General features: G+C 47.5%; 2 protein-coding genes across 2 annotated transcripts in view; one reads left to right on the top strand and one right to left on the bottom strand.

Annotated features, from left to right (window-relative positions):
* Window positions 1-13,583, top strand: part of LOC148660099 (protein mono-ADP-ribosyltransferase PARP14-like) — a 197,362-nt gene that overhangs the window by 72,244 nt on the left and 111,535 nt on the right. The gene's annotated exons all lie outside the window — the stretch shown is intronic.
* Window positions 1-13,583, bottom strand: part of LOC148660105 (telomerase protein component 1-like) — a 48,962-nt gene that overhangs the window by 9,070 nt on the left and 26,309 nt on the right. Inside the window, exons 26-46 of the mRNA XM_088634124.1 lie at window positions 13,283-13,433; window positions 12,482-12,661; window positions 11,723-11,815; window positions 10,816-10,948; window positions 10,130-10,289; window positions 9,899-10,032; window positions 9,247-9,335; window positions 8,391-8,505; window positions 7,610-7,859; window positions 6,662-6,782; window positions 6,102-6,226; window positions 5,616-5,715; window positions 4,692-4,847; window positions 3,843-4,055; window positions 3,684-3,740; window positions 3,247-3,361; window positions 2,725-2,952; window positions 2,152-2,306; window positions 1,683-1,784; window positions 1,491-1,598; window positions 857-986 (exon numbers count right to left, since the gene is read on the bottom strand). Of these exons, the coding sequence (XP_088490250.1) occupies window positions 857-986; window positions 1,491-1,598; window positions 1,683-1,784; window positions 2,152-2,306; window positions 2,725-2,952; window positions 3,247-3,361; window positions 3,684-3,740; window positions 3,843-4,055; window positions 4,692-4,847; window positions 5,616-5,715; window positions 6,102-6,226; window positions 6,662-6,782; window positions 7,610-7,859; window positions 8,391-8,505; window positions 9,247-9,335; window positions 9,899-10,032; window positions 10,130-10,289; window positions 10,816-10,948; window positions 11,723-11,815; window positions 12,482-12,661; window positions 13,283-13,433 (2,915 nt within the window). The remainder of the gene's footprint in view (window positions 1-856; window positions 987-1,490; window positions 1,599-1,682; window positions 1,785-2,151; window positions 2,307-2,724; window positions 2,953-3,246; window positions 3,362-3,683; window positions 3,741-3,842; window positions 4,056-4,691; window positions 4,848-5,615; window positions 5,716-6,101; window positions 6,227-6,661; window positions 6,783-7,609; window positions 7,860-8,390; window positions 8,506-9,246; window positions 9,336-9,898; window positions 10,033-10,129; window positions 10,290-10,815; window positions 10,949-11,722; window positions 11,816-12,481; window positions 12,662-13,282; window positions 13,434-13,583) is intronic.

Genomic DNA, 13,583 nt, shown 5'->3' with positions numbered 1-13,583 from the left:
CCATCACCAGTGCAATGGCAAGTTGTGATGCTGTTAATAGCATTGCTGTCTTGCGATACAATTCTGGACCTGGGGTGCTTCCTGCATGGAGCTTCCATGTTCTTCCTGTGTTTGTGTGGGTTTCCTGTGCTTGTGTGGGTGCTGGTATTAAACAACCAGCATGATTTTGGACCAATCTTGCTGGCAGTTTAATTGTCTTTGTTGCGGGTATGTGCATGTCTGTGTTGGTGTGTGCCCCGCGATGCACTGGCGTCCCATCCAGCGTGTATCCTAGCTCCCGCTGGTGGATAGGATTGGATCAAGCAGATTCAAAAATAGACGGATGAATGGAAAAACCGAGGCTGGATACAATTTCTTTTTATGAGGATAAGAGTGTGTTTCTGTTTACTTCACACATCAGAGCCGAGTTCCAGGAAGGCTCATGGGAAGTCCTAAAAGTATCGCCTACCACAGATCTCTAGAACCAAACATTGGGACCAAGACCAGACAGCAAATCAATGAGTCTTCAATGAAGTGAAATAAATTTCATTGGACTAAAAACAGCAAAACAGCTAATGGCTCCATGGCTTAGGAAGAAGAACCCAATGGCTTCCTCTGATCCAGGATGACATTTTATGTTCAAATCCGAGGGATATTTCTTTCACCATCCTGTAGTTTCCTGAGGGATCTGAAAGTGAAAATCGACTAATAGTCTCAGAATCTACTGCAATTTAGACCAATGAAGTCATTGCTGGATCTATTTACTTTATGTAACCAAGAGGTTTGGGATTCAGGAAATCCTGCTGCTCTCCAGGTCCTGGAATAAATAACCCCAATCTAATCCATCTTTCCAGCACCCCATTGTCCGATACCATACCTGTCTGGCAGAAAGGGGCACAGTGATTAACCCTGGCTGGATGGGCTGGTATCCTGGTGATCTCTATGCCGGCTTTCCAGTCCCACACCACCATCTCCCCACTGCCCGATCCGGAAATCACATAGTTGCCCTGGGAAGAATCGGTTACACCGGGAAGAGTGACATTCTCTGCTCCTAGCTTTGGCTACGTTCTTCATCTCCAACAGTTCTAGTATACAGAACTCATCACTGCTCATTTCGTAGTGTGTCTCTTATAAAATCCACTCTCTCAGTTAGTGAGGACACAAACTCAGTAGGCAACTGTTCTCTTGAAGAATCGCATGTTGTCAGCAGAATTTGACCCCCTCGTAACCACTCTCAAGCAGCTCTCCAATGATCTCAGATTATTAAGGTATCAAAACTCTGATAAGTGAAAATCCTCTCATTTCTGACCATCTTACTCATAGATTGTTCAGAACTGCACTGGCAGCACATATGAGGAAGCCAGCACAGGAGTTGGCTCTTGCTTGAACCTCCTGTTTTGATCTTTTCAAATCATGTGTAAGATGGTCATTAAGTATAGATAACTGGTCACTACAGGTCAGTAATGAAAGAGATAACATCTCCTCCCACCAGCCCCCTCTTTGTGACTTACCAAACTACAGACTGAACTGAGGAAGGAGTTCTGTCCCAGAAACTCCCTGACACACTGGCCTGATACTGGCTCCCACACGCGTAACCTGCAGTCATTGGAACAGCTCACCTATAAGAGATGAAAAGATTGAACGAACAAGCACATCCTGAGCTCAATGCACCCAGCGGCTAATCCATCCATCCCGGTCCTCACCAGGGATTCCTCTGTCCAGGTGCATCCAGTGATCCAGTCCGTGTGACATTGAAGGAAGGACCGGGAGAGACACATCGCACGCACATCCCACACCATGAGAGTCTGCACAGAGACACAAATTGAAAGGGTCAGCTACAGCACAGCAAGACAAAGTCACACACGTGCTTTCACCGTACAGATGGAAGTTCAGGTCCATAAGAAGCTTGTCTCATTTCATCTGCTGCAGCGTCTCCTGTAATATTTTATAGCCGTATCTTCTACCACGGGCTCTGCTCTGATTTCTCTATTGCATTAATGATCTATCTTCTCACTCGTCCTACACTGTGCATCCTATCCAAATGTATTTATTGGAGATTCGCTCAGCAGTACAGACGTACTCTATAAAGGTCTCAAACAACCTCAGTCTGTCTCAGCAATGTTAACGCTGACCTCTGCAATGTTAACACTGCAGATGAACCTCCACTCTTACCTGATCTTTACCCCCGGATAGAAGCTCTTGTCCATTGGGACTGAATGACAAGCAGGTGACTCCTCCTTCATGACCTCTCAGGACACATGTAGGGGTGATGCTGTCAGAGGGACTAGCTAGCTCCTGAACCGACCACAGAGCAACAGTGAAGTCATCTAGCAATCAGACAGAATAGAAGAGTGTTAATACAGATTGCTGCACTGGTGATATTGATTACTAATGAACATAAGCACTGCATTTAATTGTACTGTATATTATTACACTGACACTGAGAGAGAGGGGTTAATACTGGACACTCCAGTACATTAACACTGCAATGAGAGGGAGGGGTTCATACAGACACACTGACTGACTGGACACTACAGTACACTAACACTGCACTGAGAGAAAGGGGTTCATACAGACACACTGCACTGGGAAAGGAACAGAGAAACACATGAAATACAGTGGCAGGGTTCACCCAACAGTAGCCTAGGTCCGATCTGTGCTAAGAATAAACTTTACCTACATAAACACAGGCAGACAAATTAATATGCTCTTTTCCCAGATCTAGTTAAAGCAAGATTCTGTTACCAGACGCTGATGCTAGAAGAGTTGGGGAGCAGGCCAAGGCAAGGATGGGCCCTCTGTGGGCTTTTAATCGGCTTTGACACGTTAAGCTCTCTGCCATCTCCCCCCACCAGACACGCAGTATGTGGTCATCACTGCCCGACACCAGGACCTCAGTCTTGCCCTCCATCTGCAACCAGGTCAGGCAGCGCACAGGCACCCTGGGGTCCTCGCTCATCCACTTCTGCTGCCCTGGGGACAAGAAAAACACTATTACTGAGCTGCAGGAAAGCTCTCTCTGTCGTCATTCTAGGATCTTGGGATTGGCCTCCCATGATATTTCCCCCACCCCCCGCCATGATCCTCTTCCTCTTCAGGCTCTGCAGGCAGCAAGAAAAAAAAAGATATCTATCCATCCTGGTCTTGTCTGTCCATCACTAGGACAAGGACAGGTCAATTCCTCTCCTCTTCCAGTGTCCTGAACACTGGAACACGCCACCCCAGCCATGCTGCTGAATCTGGTGCCCCCCCATCTTTCAGCCGTACCTGAACTCAGCTGGTAAAGCTGGATCCCATCGCTATGGTAACCCACAGAGGCGTAGTCCCCAGTGACGGCCACGCAGAGAGCAGGAGAGCCCGCCGTCGCCGAGGAACCTCCTTCCTGTGAGGCACAAGAGAGGGCAATCCAGTCCCCACCACGCTGAGCAGACACTATACAAATAGGTGTGAGGAGCTTTTGAAGAATATTTAGGAAAGAGAACTGCTACTGTACTGTTCACGACATCCGCTATAGTGCATCAACACCAGATGGAATCGAAGAGAGAAAGACCATTTAAAGTAGGCTACACAGCTGGGAATTACAGCACATGAATGGGTGAACATGCACAGCCCTGACTGGAGACTGGGTTAAGATGTTGTTACCCAGCAAACACAGTATGCGTTGGGCGATAACCACTGCCGGGTTCGTCTTCGCTTTTACTCACCCCTGAGTCCCCTAACCTGCCGACAGGGCGGCCCAGATTGCCAGACCACAGGTTGACCTGTGCAGGACACAGACAGGGCAAGAGACGGAAGAGTGGATTAATACCGCGCACTGAGCAGGCTTCATCCCACAGCGCCGAGTGTTCAGGGTCTGCTCTCACCAGGCAGTCTGTCCCCGCGGTCAGCAGAAGCCTTCCATTCTCCATGAACCTCAGCACCTCCGTGGAGCCCTGGTGAGCTCTATAGTGCCCCACACTGGCCGCCGCGGGTACCGACCAAAGCCTCACCTCCCCAGACAGACACCCTGAGGTAAGGAGCCCGCCGGAGGGAGAGTAGGACAGACTGCGGACAGCCACCTCATGCCCCGACAGATCCTGGAACAGGACACAGGACACAGGTGAAGAGCAATGGAGCAGATGTGGGATACATATTCCTGTAAGAAGTACCAGGCACACAGTGCCAAACCTCATCTGTTGAAGTAGTTCAAACAACTGGGAGCTGCGTCAGCAGGCGTAGGCTACAAAGGAACAAGGAAAGGTTTATTCCATGCTGAAAAGAGAAGAAAAACAATGTTTTGGCTGTGGAGCCTTCTTTGGGTGTCACACCTGAAGAAGGCTCCACAGCAGAAACGTTGTGTTTCTTTTCTTTTCTTTCAGCATGAAATGAACCTTTACTTGTTCCTAATCTGTTCAAGACAACAGAGAGAAGAAGATCCAGTGACACAATGGCCAACTGATTAATACACTGAGTGAATGGCTAACGTTTATCTCTTACCGACCAATTATCAGACAGTCTGTGTGACCGATGCCCACACTGGCTTATCCTTCTGAGGCATCGAGATGATGGTGGTGACTCAGCTCTGCACGAAACCAGCCTAGCAGGCTAAAAAATGAGGTGAATCTGGCCCAAACTCAACATCTATCTCTGGAAACCGACGTCAGCTGCAGGACCTGGACCTGCGCCGATGCGAAGTGACTTGGGTTTGGCGTTACTGAACTGCAAACACTCACCACCACGCTCTGCCCTGTCAGCCAGTTCCACAGCCGGATCTTCCTGTCCCAACCACCCACTGCCACCAGCTGACCTTCGGGGTGAAAGGTCACGCAGTTCAAAGGGCACGGATTGGTAAGGGTGACACACAGGCTGCCCTTTGGAACGTCCCACACCTAGGGAGAACGGGAAAGAAAGTAAAAATAAATGAGACATTTCTATTATTCTACAGTATATGAGGAGGCATTGATTAATGGTATTTGTAGCATGTTTACTTCCCTTCAATATATACTGTACATCTCTCTGTAGCAGTACAACCTACTGCTATTGAGTTTTTAATGAATGTCTTTAGGCATAAGAACAATACAAGTGACTAAGAAAAAAGACTATGGTATTCAACCACATTGGAACAAATCGGAGACTAGGAATTTATTGTTGCTCTCACGAGATTTCACCTAAAATCAGAACTTTTATACCCAGTTTTGCTAGTATAGAGAGGCAAGGGTGTACTGACTAAAGAATGTGTGTGTGTTCCCAGTTTGATTTCTGTATTTTGTAACAGTTACAGATTATCTGCTTAGATAAGATAAGATCACTTTATTAGCCTTTTGTCTTTTCGCAGACCCCAGCTTGCTCTCCATGAGACACACAGACAGGGAGAGAGAGAAGCTTGGGGTCAGAGCACAGGGTCAACCATTTATACAGCACCCCTGGAGCAGCTGGGGTTACCGGCCTTGCGCAGGGCGCCCAACAGAGTAGAATTCCACTGCCGGCCACGGGATTTGAACCGGCAACCTTCCAGCCACAGGTGCAGATCCTGAGCCACAGTGCCACCACTACGCCCGGTGCTTCCATCTCTATCTGCACAAAATCTGTGTTCTGTGTAGAATGGCTGTGATTTACAGCAACAACAGGACACAGCAGCACTTCCAAGCATCTCTTACCTTCAACTGCGAGTCCAGAGACACGGTGGCAAGGTTCTTCCTGTCAGCGCTGATGTCACATCCTGTTATCGTGCTCTTGTGGGCATCGACTTGGACAGTCCTGGAAAGAAACGAGTGGAAGGGACATATCTGGTTGGTTTCCCCAAATGACCACTAATGGTTAAGTTTGGCAAACTAATACCTTAACTTTGAAAGATCACAAATTAGATATACTGATAGAAAGAACTGCATCAAGCACATGCAAGTTCATATCAGTCTCACAAAATTGCTCATTCTACCAAAAATCGCAGTTGAGATTTCAATGTATATTTGAATTCTATCCTTTACTTACACACCTTTCCCTATAAGCTGGAGGGTCTTGTAGAAAGAATGACAGGACGATGGAAACAGTGAAAAAGGATGGGCTGAACTTTTTCTATTTTTGACATATTGCTATGGCTACAGCACCGTTAGTAACGCCATGTGTGATTTTTGCATGACCAATACCTGCAGCCGTTATCGATGTCCCAGACTTCTAGACGCCCATCGAAGGAGGTGGAGCCCAATAAGCCTTCCCGTAGGAACACACAGCCTGAGATCCCATCACAGCTGCTGACCAGAGACCTTACTTCCTGCGTCAGTGACCAATCACAAGACAGTCAAATTACTCCATAACACATAATCGACATATCACAGTTGATTACCAGAGACCTCACTTCCTGTGCCAGTGATCAATCAGGAGTTTAATTTGTGCATTTTCATACAACAAATCCATTATCTGAATAAGAAAATCCTAAATTTTCCCTTTACACTTCTCCTCTAGTCCCAGACATCTAGGGGCTACTTATTCTCCCTGGGTAGCTCAGCAAAAATGGCTTCTGAAAATAATTCAGGACACCAAAGACCAGGACAGCACAAGGGCAATTATTTCTGAGCAGAAACAAACTGATCAAAGCCAGTTCCATATCTACACCAGACATTTCCTATCACAGAACACTGAGGAGAAATGCCTCCTCCAGGGTCACTGGGCAAACCCCAGGAAGAGCAGAGGAATGGAAATGGCATACCTGCCCAGTCTCCGTGTTGATGACGTGGAGGGTCCCCTGTCCGGTGCCCACCACTACCAGCCTGTGCCCCGGGTGGAGGCACATACAGGTTGGCACAGCGCGAAACGTCATGAGCGTGTCGCTGGGGAGGCAAAAAGTGGGGCCGATCACGTATTTGATCTCGGCAGTGTCCAGGGAGAGAGGAGTTTCCTTCAAGTGATAAGCGGTATAAAGAAATTCCACAGGATCTAAAAATGAAATCTTAGTTTCCGAGAGCCCTACAACCCAAAAGGCTTCCTAAAGAGCTTTTATGTAAGCGATGGGGCTTACGTTTGGGTTGCCCCAAAGTGCAAGAGTAATAGGTTAAACCTTTCTTTTTTCCCCCGCAAACATTTGATGCTGCTCGTTCGGAAAATTCTGTACCACACTCACAAAAGGTGTGGAAGATCGAGTGAGAGGAACTCTTGAGAAGGGTCAAGACAGTGACTATGCGCGGGAGAGGTTTTCTGTTGGCACCCAAGACAACCGTCTTTCTGCAACCGAAGCCTGTGATTTGTCATACCCATGTGTTTGATCAGAGAGAAATAAAACAGATTGCGTGATGCCAAATGGCATCTTCCTGTCCTGTTGTGGTTGTGTTTGAAAGACTTCTGTGAGTGTCCTGTGCCTTATGTGCTCCTTTGATATGTTAAACTCTCACCTACATTTAATGTATAAAAGGGAAAGGATAACTATAGTCCAGTGGGCATATTTACTGAGTTCTAGGGGAAATCCTGACTCTCTGCTATGCTCCCCTTCAGCTGACTGAATAAAAGATCTCTGCTTGACTATCTCCTAACCTGAGTGAAGACTGAGTTTTTCATCAACAATGGGTAGGTGTGATGTGCTTTTTTAGACTTGACTGAAAAGTGGAATTGGTCCTCTATTTAAGGAACGGGAGAAGATTTAAGAACTTTCAAGGAAAGTTACCTGGCTTCTTTCTTAATTTCGCGTGGCTTGTTCAACCATGTTAAGATGCGCACACCGGGCACGGAGCTGTTCTCCCTTCCCACAATTCCCTGGGCCCACCGGTGGGCGGCAGACCCCTCGGGCTCATTGAGGGCCTGCTGGAGGAAGAGCGCCGGCCAGCGGGAGAGGGCAGGGCCGTGGTGACGCAGAAACGCGCGACACGTCTCCAGGGGGCCGTGGGTGACCGGATTCCCCAAGACCTCGCACGAATCTGAGGCGACAGCAGGGGCAGAAAACGCTCACAGTCATTCTACACAGCACACGGGTTGTGTGCAGATAGTTTTGGAAGCAGATCTTTAACTGTTACTAAATGTACAAAGGAAACACAACGGGGCAGCCAAACTGGCAGAGCACACACATTCTTTAGCTTGTACACTCATACCTTGCCATACTACCACAGCTGGGTACTAAAGTTCTGATCACAGACGAAAACTTGAACAAAAGCAACATTAAAGTCCCAGTAAAAGTCTCTGATTCATTCCAACCATTTCTAAACGTTGAGTTAAGGTACTTATGTATTTGAACAGTTTAGAACCATAAACTGTATAACATATATTACAAGAAGAACTGACCCACTTTTGGATGCAAGTGGGAAAAAGCATAAAAAAATGGGCCGTGCTTCCCCTTCTGCCAAGGGGAAGCGTAGCCCACCTCCTCCTCCGCCGCAGTACAGCGGGAAGCGAGAGAAAGAGGAAGAGGAAGAAAACGGCCACGCAGTTCAGAAAAGAGATGCCATACTGACCGTACAAGCTGTACGCCTCCAGGAGACGGGACAGGAGTCCCAGCCGCACGTGGGCGTGAAGGAAGTGGAAGCTGGAGAGCAGGGAGCACAGGATGTCCGGCCGACCGGCGCTCACCTGGGACAGAGGGACAGAAAAGGGAAGAGTTACGCTACCGGCCTACAGCCCAACCACCAGCCCCACCTTAAAACACAACGTGATCAATAAGCGATCAAGGAACACAATGACAAATTCAAGGATCTATGAGGATCAGAATCCTTTATTTTAGGTGGAGGTTTGTAGGTTGGATGTTAACAAATGAACCAAAATATGTTAACACCCGTATACAGGATTTGTCTGTAGTAAATGCTCATAACTGAAATATGTATTATGATGTTGTAAGATGCACTGAACAAACAATGTGGACTATATATCCAAACACTGCTTGTTTTTTATATTATTTTATAGTGTATTTCTATAATATTAGTTTATTATTACATTGTCAAAATGCATTTTGGTCCTTTTTACCGCTAAACGTATTCCTAATACTCAACACTTCTGACAGAGTCGATCCAGCTCGACCTCTTCGGGAGGGACAGTCAAGCACACTCCACTGGAGACAACTGGGAACTAAGAGGAAGTTCATTTGAACCTGAGAACAGCAGACGCTTCTGTTCACAGAGGGTAAGACGGACACTCCGGCTGTTCTCAGGACATGGCGGGATGAGGTTCTCGGATCACTAGCAGCTAAACGAGCCAGACGGGTCAAACGCCCCCCACCCCCCCAACTTGCCATCTGATGTTCTTTACTGGGTGTCTTCCAACTGAAACCTAAAGGGGTCTGACCTCCTGAACTAAGGTTTTGTGAAACGTGCGTACCAGGTGGAAAGGGAGGTGAACGATGGACTCCGCGTCGCAGTTCACAAAGGTATCTCTGCCGTTGGGGTCCGACAGCACCCACAGGTGACCTTCGAGACAGACAGAAAGAGAACACGGTCATAACCGGCAGGACCAGATCGTCACCGCCATTTCGGACATCTTCATTTTGACTTCCTTTTGCCCCGTGAGCCCTCCACCCTTACTTCCATTTGGCTCATTTGGCCTGGAGCGCATACTGTACATGCGAGCGAGGGACCCCTTCATATTAGCCTGGTCCCAAGGGTCTGTGTGCACAGAAACTCACAAAGGCAACAAGACGCAAGACCAGGGGCTTGACGTTCTGCCTTCTGGGGGCCAAGAACAGCAAACACAAAGCCAGCACTCAACATCCCACCAATAGCACCTATACACGTCTTTTAAATAAGAAAAAAATACTTTTTTACACCCAAGCGAGAACGTGTCATTCCTAAATCCTTCACTATTATCAATTCTCTTTTAGTGTGGAAGTTCAAGAAACTTCCACAGTCAGTGCACTATCTACACTGTCAGTGTGGGAAGTGAACCTTCACTCTTTTATGACCTTCTGGAAGAAGAGAAGACCTCAGTTATGCGCACGTTGCTACTATCTCATCTGCAGAAGGGAGCACTGTACCTGCCAGGACAAGATGGGCTCTCCTCATTGCATCTTGGTTCTGCAGGTACAGCTGCTCAAAAGCTGACCTTACGTCGCTTTTGGTAAGGCAGAGGTAAGAGTCCGGGCCTTGGGAACTGGGCTGGCCAAGCATGCTGGAACAAAGGAAGTGCTTGTTAAGCCACATCGAGGGACAAAAAGGTGAAGCAGCCGCAGCGAAAAGTGACCACCCCCACCCCCCAACCTCCTTACTTTTGCAATGTCCAGACTAGCTGGGTGAAGGTTGCCATGGGAACGAGGTTCCTGGGATTCCTTGACAACTGCATCACTTCCTGCCAGGTTGGGTCCTCACACTCCTCAGCCAGTGTCTTACAGGTGCACAGAATGACATACAGATCCCGTTCTCTCAAACCTGAATCGGGAAATTACCCGCGTTACCTGCAGGCACAGCACTGCTCAGAAGCCTGTCTCAATATCCACCCATCAGCCGTTTGTTCTTTAGTCCTCCATCGGCCAAGAAGAGGAAATGGCTTTTCATTTAATGAGTGTACTCTTCAGATGTGGCAAGGAACCACTCGTCAGAGCGTGACAGTAAGAGTCAGGGTGGGTGAGGGTGTGAGGCAGACACTGCATGTCAGTGTAAGTCTCTGCGTGTATCAGTCAGAGCAGCAGTCTGTACTGTGTCTTGGACTGTGGGAGAAAACTGGAACACTAGGAGGAAAACCACATGAACATGGAACCTACACAAACTCCACACAGATAGCACCCCAGGAATTGAACCCAGGGCCACTGCTCCACAGTGCCCCCCATCAGTGTACGTCTCAGTGGGTTAATCAATAGCTGTCAATGCACCAGTCTGTACAACAATGGCTGCCTAGTACTTTCTACGTTGAGACTGCACACTTTCATCCCGTGTACAAGCCTCACTGTTCCCTTACCGTTTCGGCTGACCGTCAGAGCGCCCAGCGCCCGGGAGAGCTCCTCTGTGCCATGGTGGAGCTGCAGTCGTGACAGAGAGTGCTGGACGAGCTCACCGAGAGATGGGGGCAGGGTCTGCAGGGCCTCCTTCATCTGAAACCACCACCATCATCATAACCTCCACTGCCACACAAGCTCCCAGATCATCCGTACATTCATGCAGGCACAACCTTAACGCAATCCATCTTTTTCTGAAGCTTGTTCCCTTTTATCCTGCTCAGTTGCCAAAAAGGAAGCTAATTTGTATTTTCTCTACTTAACGGGACCAAAGCCTGTCACCAGTGTACCATGGCCTCTTCTTCTCTCTTATATATCCCTTATGATCCCCAAGAATCCTTGAAGTGTGATTTACAGGGGAATTTTAGGCATTTTCCACTATAATAGAGCAGTGGGTTCCATAGTTCATGAGTGTGTGGACACTTATGCAGTTTCCGCACTTAAGATACTATAGTACACTCACTAAATCTGTAATGACTCAACAAATTGCTCTGGTTGTCTGTGTAGTCCTGTATGCTTGAGTGTGGAGCTCAGTGAGATGGCTGGTGCAGACAGACACAAACACACTCACAGCAGGGCCATTTTTTCCAGAAGCCAATTACCCTACCAGTGTGTCTTTGGACTGTGGGAGGAAACCAGAGCACTCACAGGAAACCCACGCCGACAAACTCCACTCAGATAAACCCCCATCTATGGAATTTAAACCCAGTGCTGCAAGACAGCAATGCTAACCAGTGTGCCACTATGTGCTGCCTATGGCTGATTTCACATTTTTCTTTTTTCATGGACATCTTGCAGTATCGCCGCTGACCACCAGGGGACAGTGGACCAACATTTGGACACCCACTGCTCTAGTGGACAGGCTCTCACCTTCTCAAAGACTGCAAAGGCTCTCAGCTCCTCACAAGCCAGGCTCAGGTACAGGGGACTGACAGAGCCTTTCTTCATCAGGAGAGTCTGCAGCTGCAACGCACATCAAACCCAGTTCAACCTCAAAAAAGTCATTTTGTGGGCCAGAGACTGGGAAGTACAGCATCTAGTAACTTACAACAAACTTCGACAGAACAAGCGATCCTGTTTAAAAAGTCTCCCGCTGGCTGTCCGTTTCATTTCAGGAGAAGATTTCAAAATAATATTGCTGTATTTTGAAAATTGCCAACGGTGTATCTGCATCATATTCAACTGGGGACATCCACAGATTCTACAGACATATCTACACTTTGACAAGCTCTTTCTTCTATTTCTGAATGGAAAAAGAAGTAAGGATTTTAGGAGCTTTAATTTGAGAAGTTCACTGCCTCAGATACTTGTCTTTACTCCCAGAAGCCCTTGGCTCTGCATTAAAACACATCTTCACCTTTCTGAAACAACTGCAAATCTTTTCACCTAAAACTACGTGGGAATTTATGTCAAAATTAAAACAACAAGTATTTTCTTAAATTCATTTAAAGATTACTAACTAAATGCTATGGCTGGCCGGTGAATTGTGACGTCCCCTGGAATGGCTCTGTTGTTTGTTAGCAGAAAGCTGGATCATAGCACAGCACCCACAGATAGTGCCAGGAAAGCTGGGCGCTAAGGAGTGCTACTGAGCCCAGAGGTTTTATCATTTTATGTTGTTTCTGCTACCTGGTTGTTGAAGGCAGAGTCGCTCAGTTTCTTCCCATACATGGCCAGCCCTTTCTGGACAATCTCCTTCCTGTCCGGCAGGCTAAGTGGTCCCAAGGGAAAAGGCATAGCTGATTTCTTCTTGGCCAAGGTCTGCTGGAGGGCTGAATTGGAGGTGACACTCACCACCAGGGTCACACCCTGCAAGTGGATGAGAATGAACTGGAGTTGACTGAAGAAGTCGAAGCGTAGCACAGTACAATCTAGTCATATTGTTTCATTTGATGCATTTACTCAATCAGAACAACAGGCCATCACGCAGAAAGAACTGCAGGTTAGTGGTGTACTAGCATTGCGGCAGAGATCTGCAGCATGATAATGAAGATCAGTACAGCTGTGTTGCATCACAGTACGGCATCAATCAATAACAGTACCAAAGAGCAATTCAGGGCCTCTACACACTGGAGTTCTTGATTTGCTATTGAGTAAGTCTGGTTCAGTTAGAGAGTGAACAACAAAGTTCAGCTGCCAATAATCTCCAACTGAACCAAAACAAAGATCACCCATTTTGCATTTTGATCCATTTCTGGACTCAAGGGCTCCTGCATGACCTCCTGGCATAAGTTTGCATTCAGATGCTTCCTACCTTTCAGTGAGAAAATGATTTGCCATGATAAAATTACCAAGAAGACTTATGCATGCCTTCTCTGCTGCATAAGCGCCATGTGTAATACATACAGCACAGCCAAAAACCTCAAACAAATTAATTAATCCAAGGGTCCCGCCTGCTTCCTTCATACAGTTCCGTCCCTTCCCTCATACCTGGGGGAGATGCTGTGGGATCCAGTCGGAGACCAGCTGGCCTTGAGCATTCTGCAGCCGGTCAGCATCGTCAATCAAGATGGCCAATGGCTTGTTGGGCCGGTTGCCACTGATGGCATTGAGCTGCGAGTAGAAATCCGACAGCAGTTCCCTGAAAGAGAGATCATTTCCAAACAGCTGGATTTAATCCAAGACTGAAAAGCCTCTCTTATGTGGAGAGGTCAGAAAGAACACAATCGCTTTTGCAGAAAAGAGTTCGGGCTGCACACAGACTTCCTCCGAGGGATTTTTGGCCACCCTA

This window comes from Lepisosteus platostomus, chromosome 6 (genome assembly GCF_059453375.1).
Source record: "Lepisosteus platostomus isolate fLepPlt1 chromosome 6, fLepPlt1.hap1, whole genome shotgun sequence".
Classification (NCBI taxonomy): domain Eukaryota; kingdom Metazoa; phylum Chordata; class Actinopteri; order Semionotiformes; family Lepisosteidae; genus Lepisosteus; species Lepisosteus platostomus.
The sequence above is the reverse complement of the archived record's forward strand: the minus strand, read 5'-3'. Positions and strand labels throughout refer to the sequence as shown.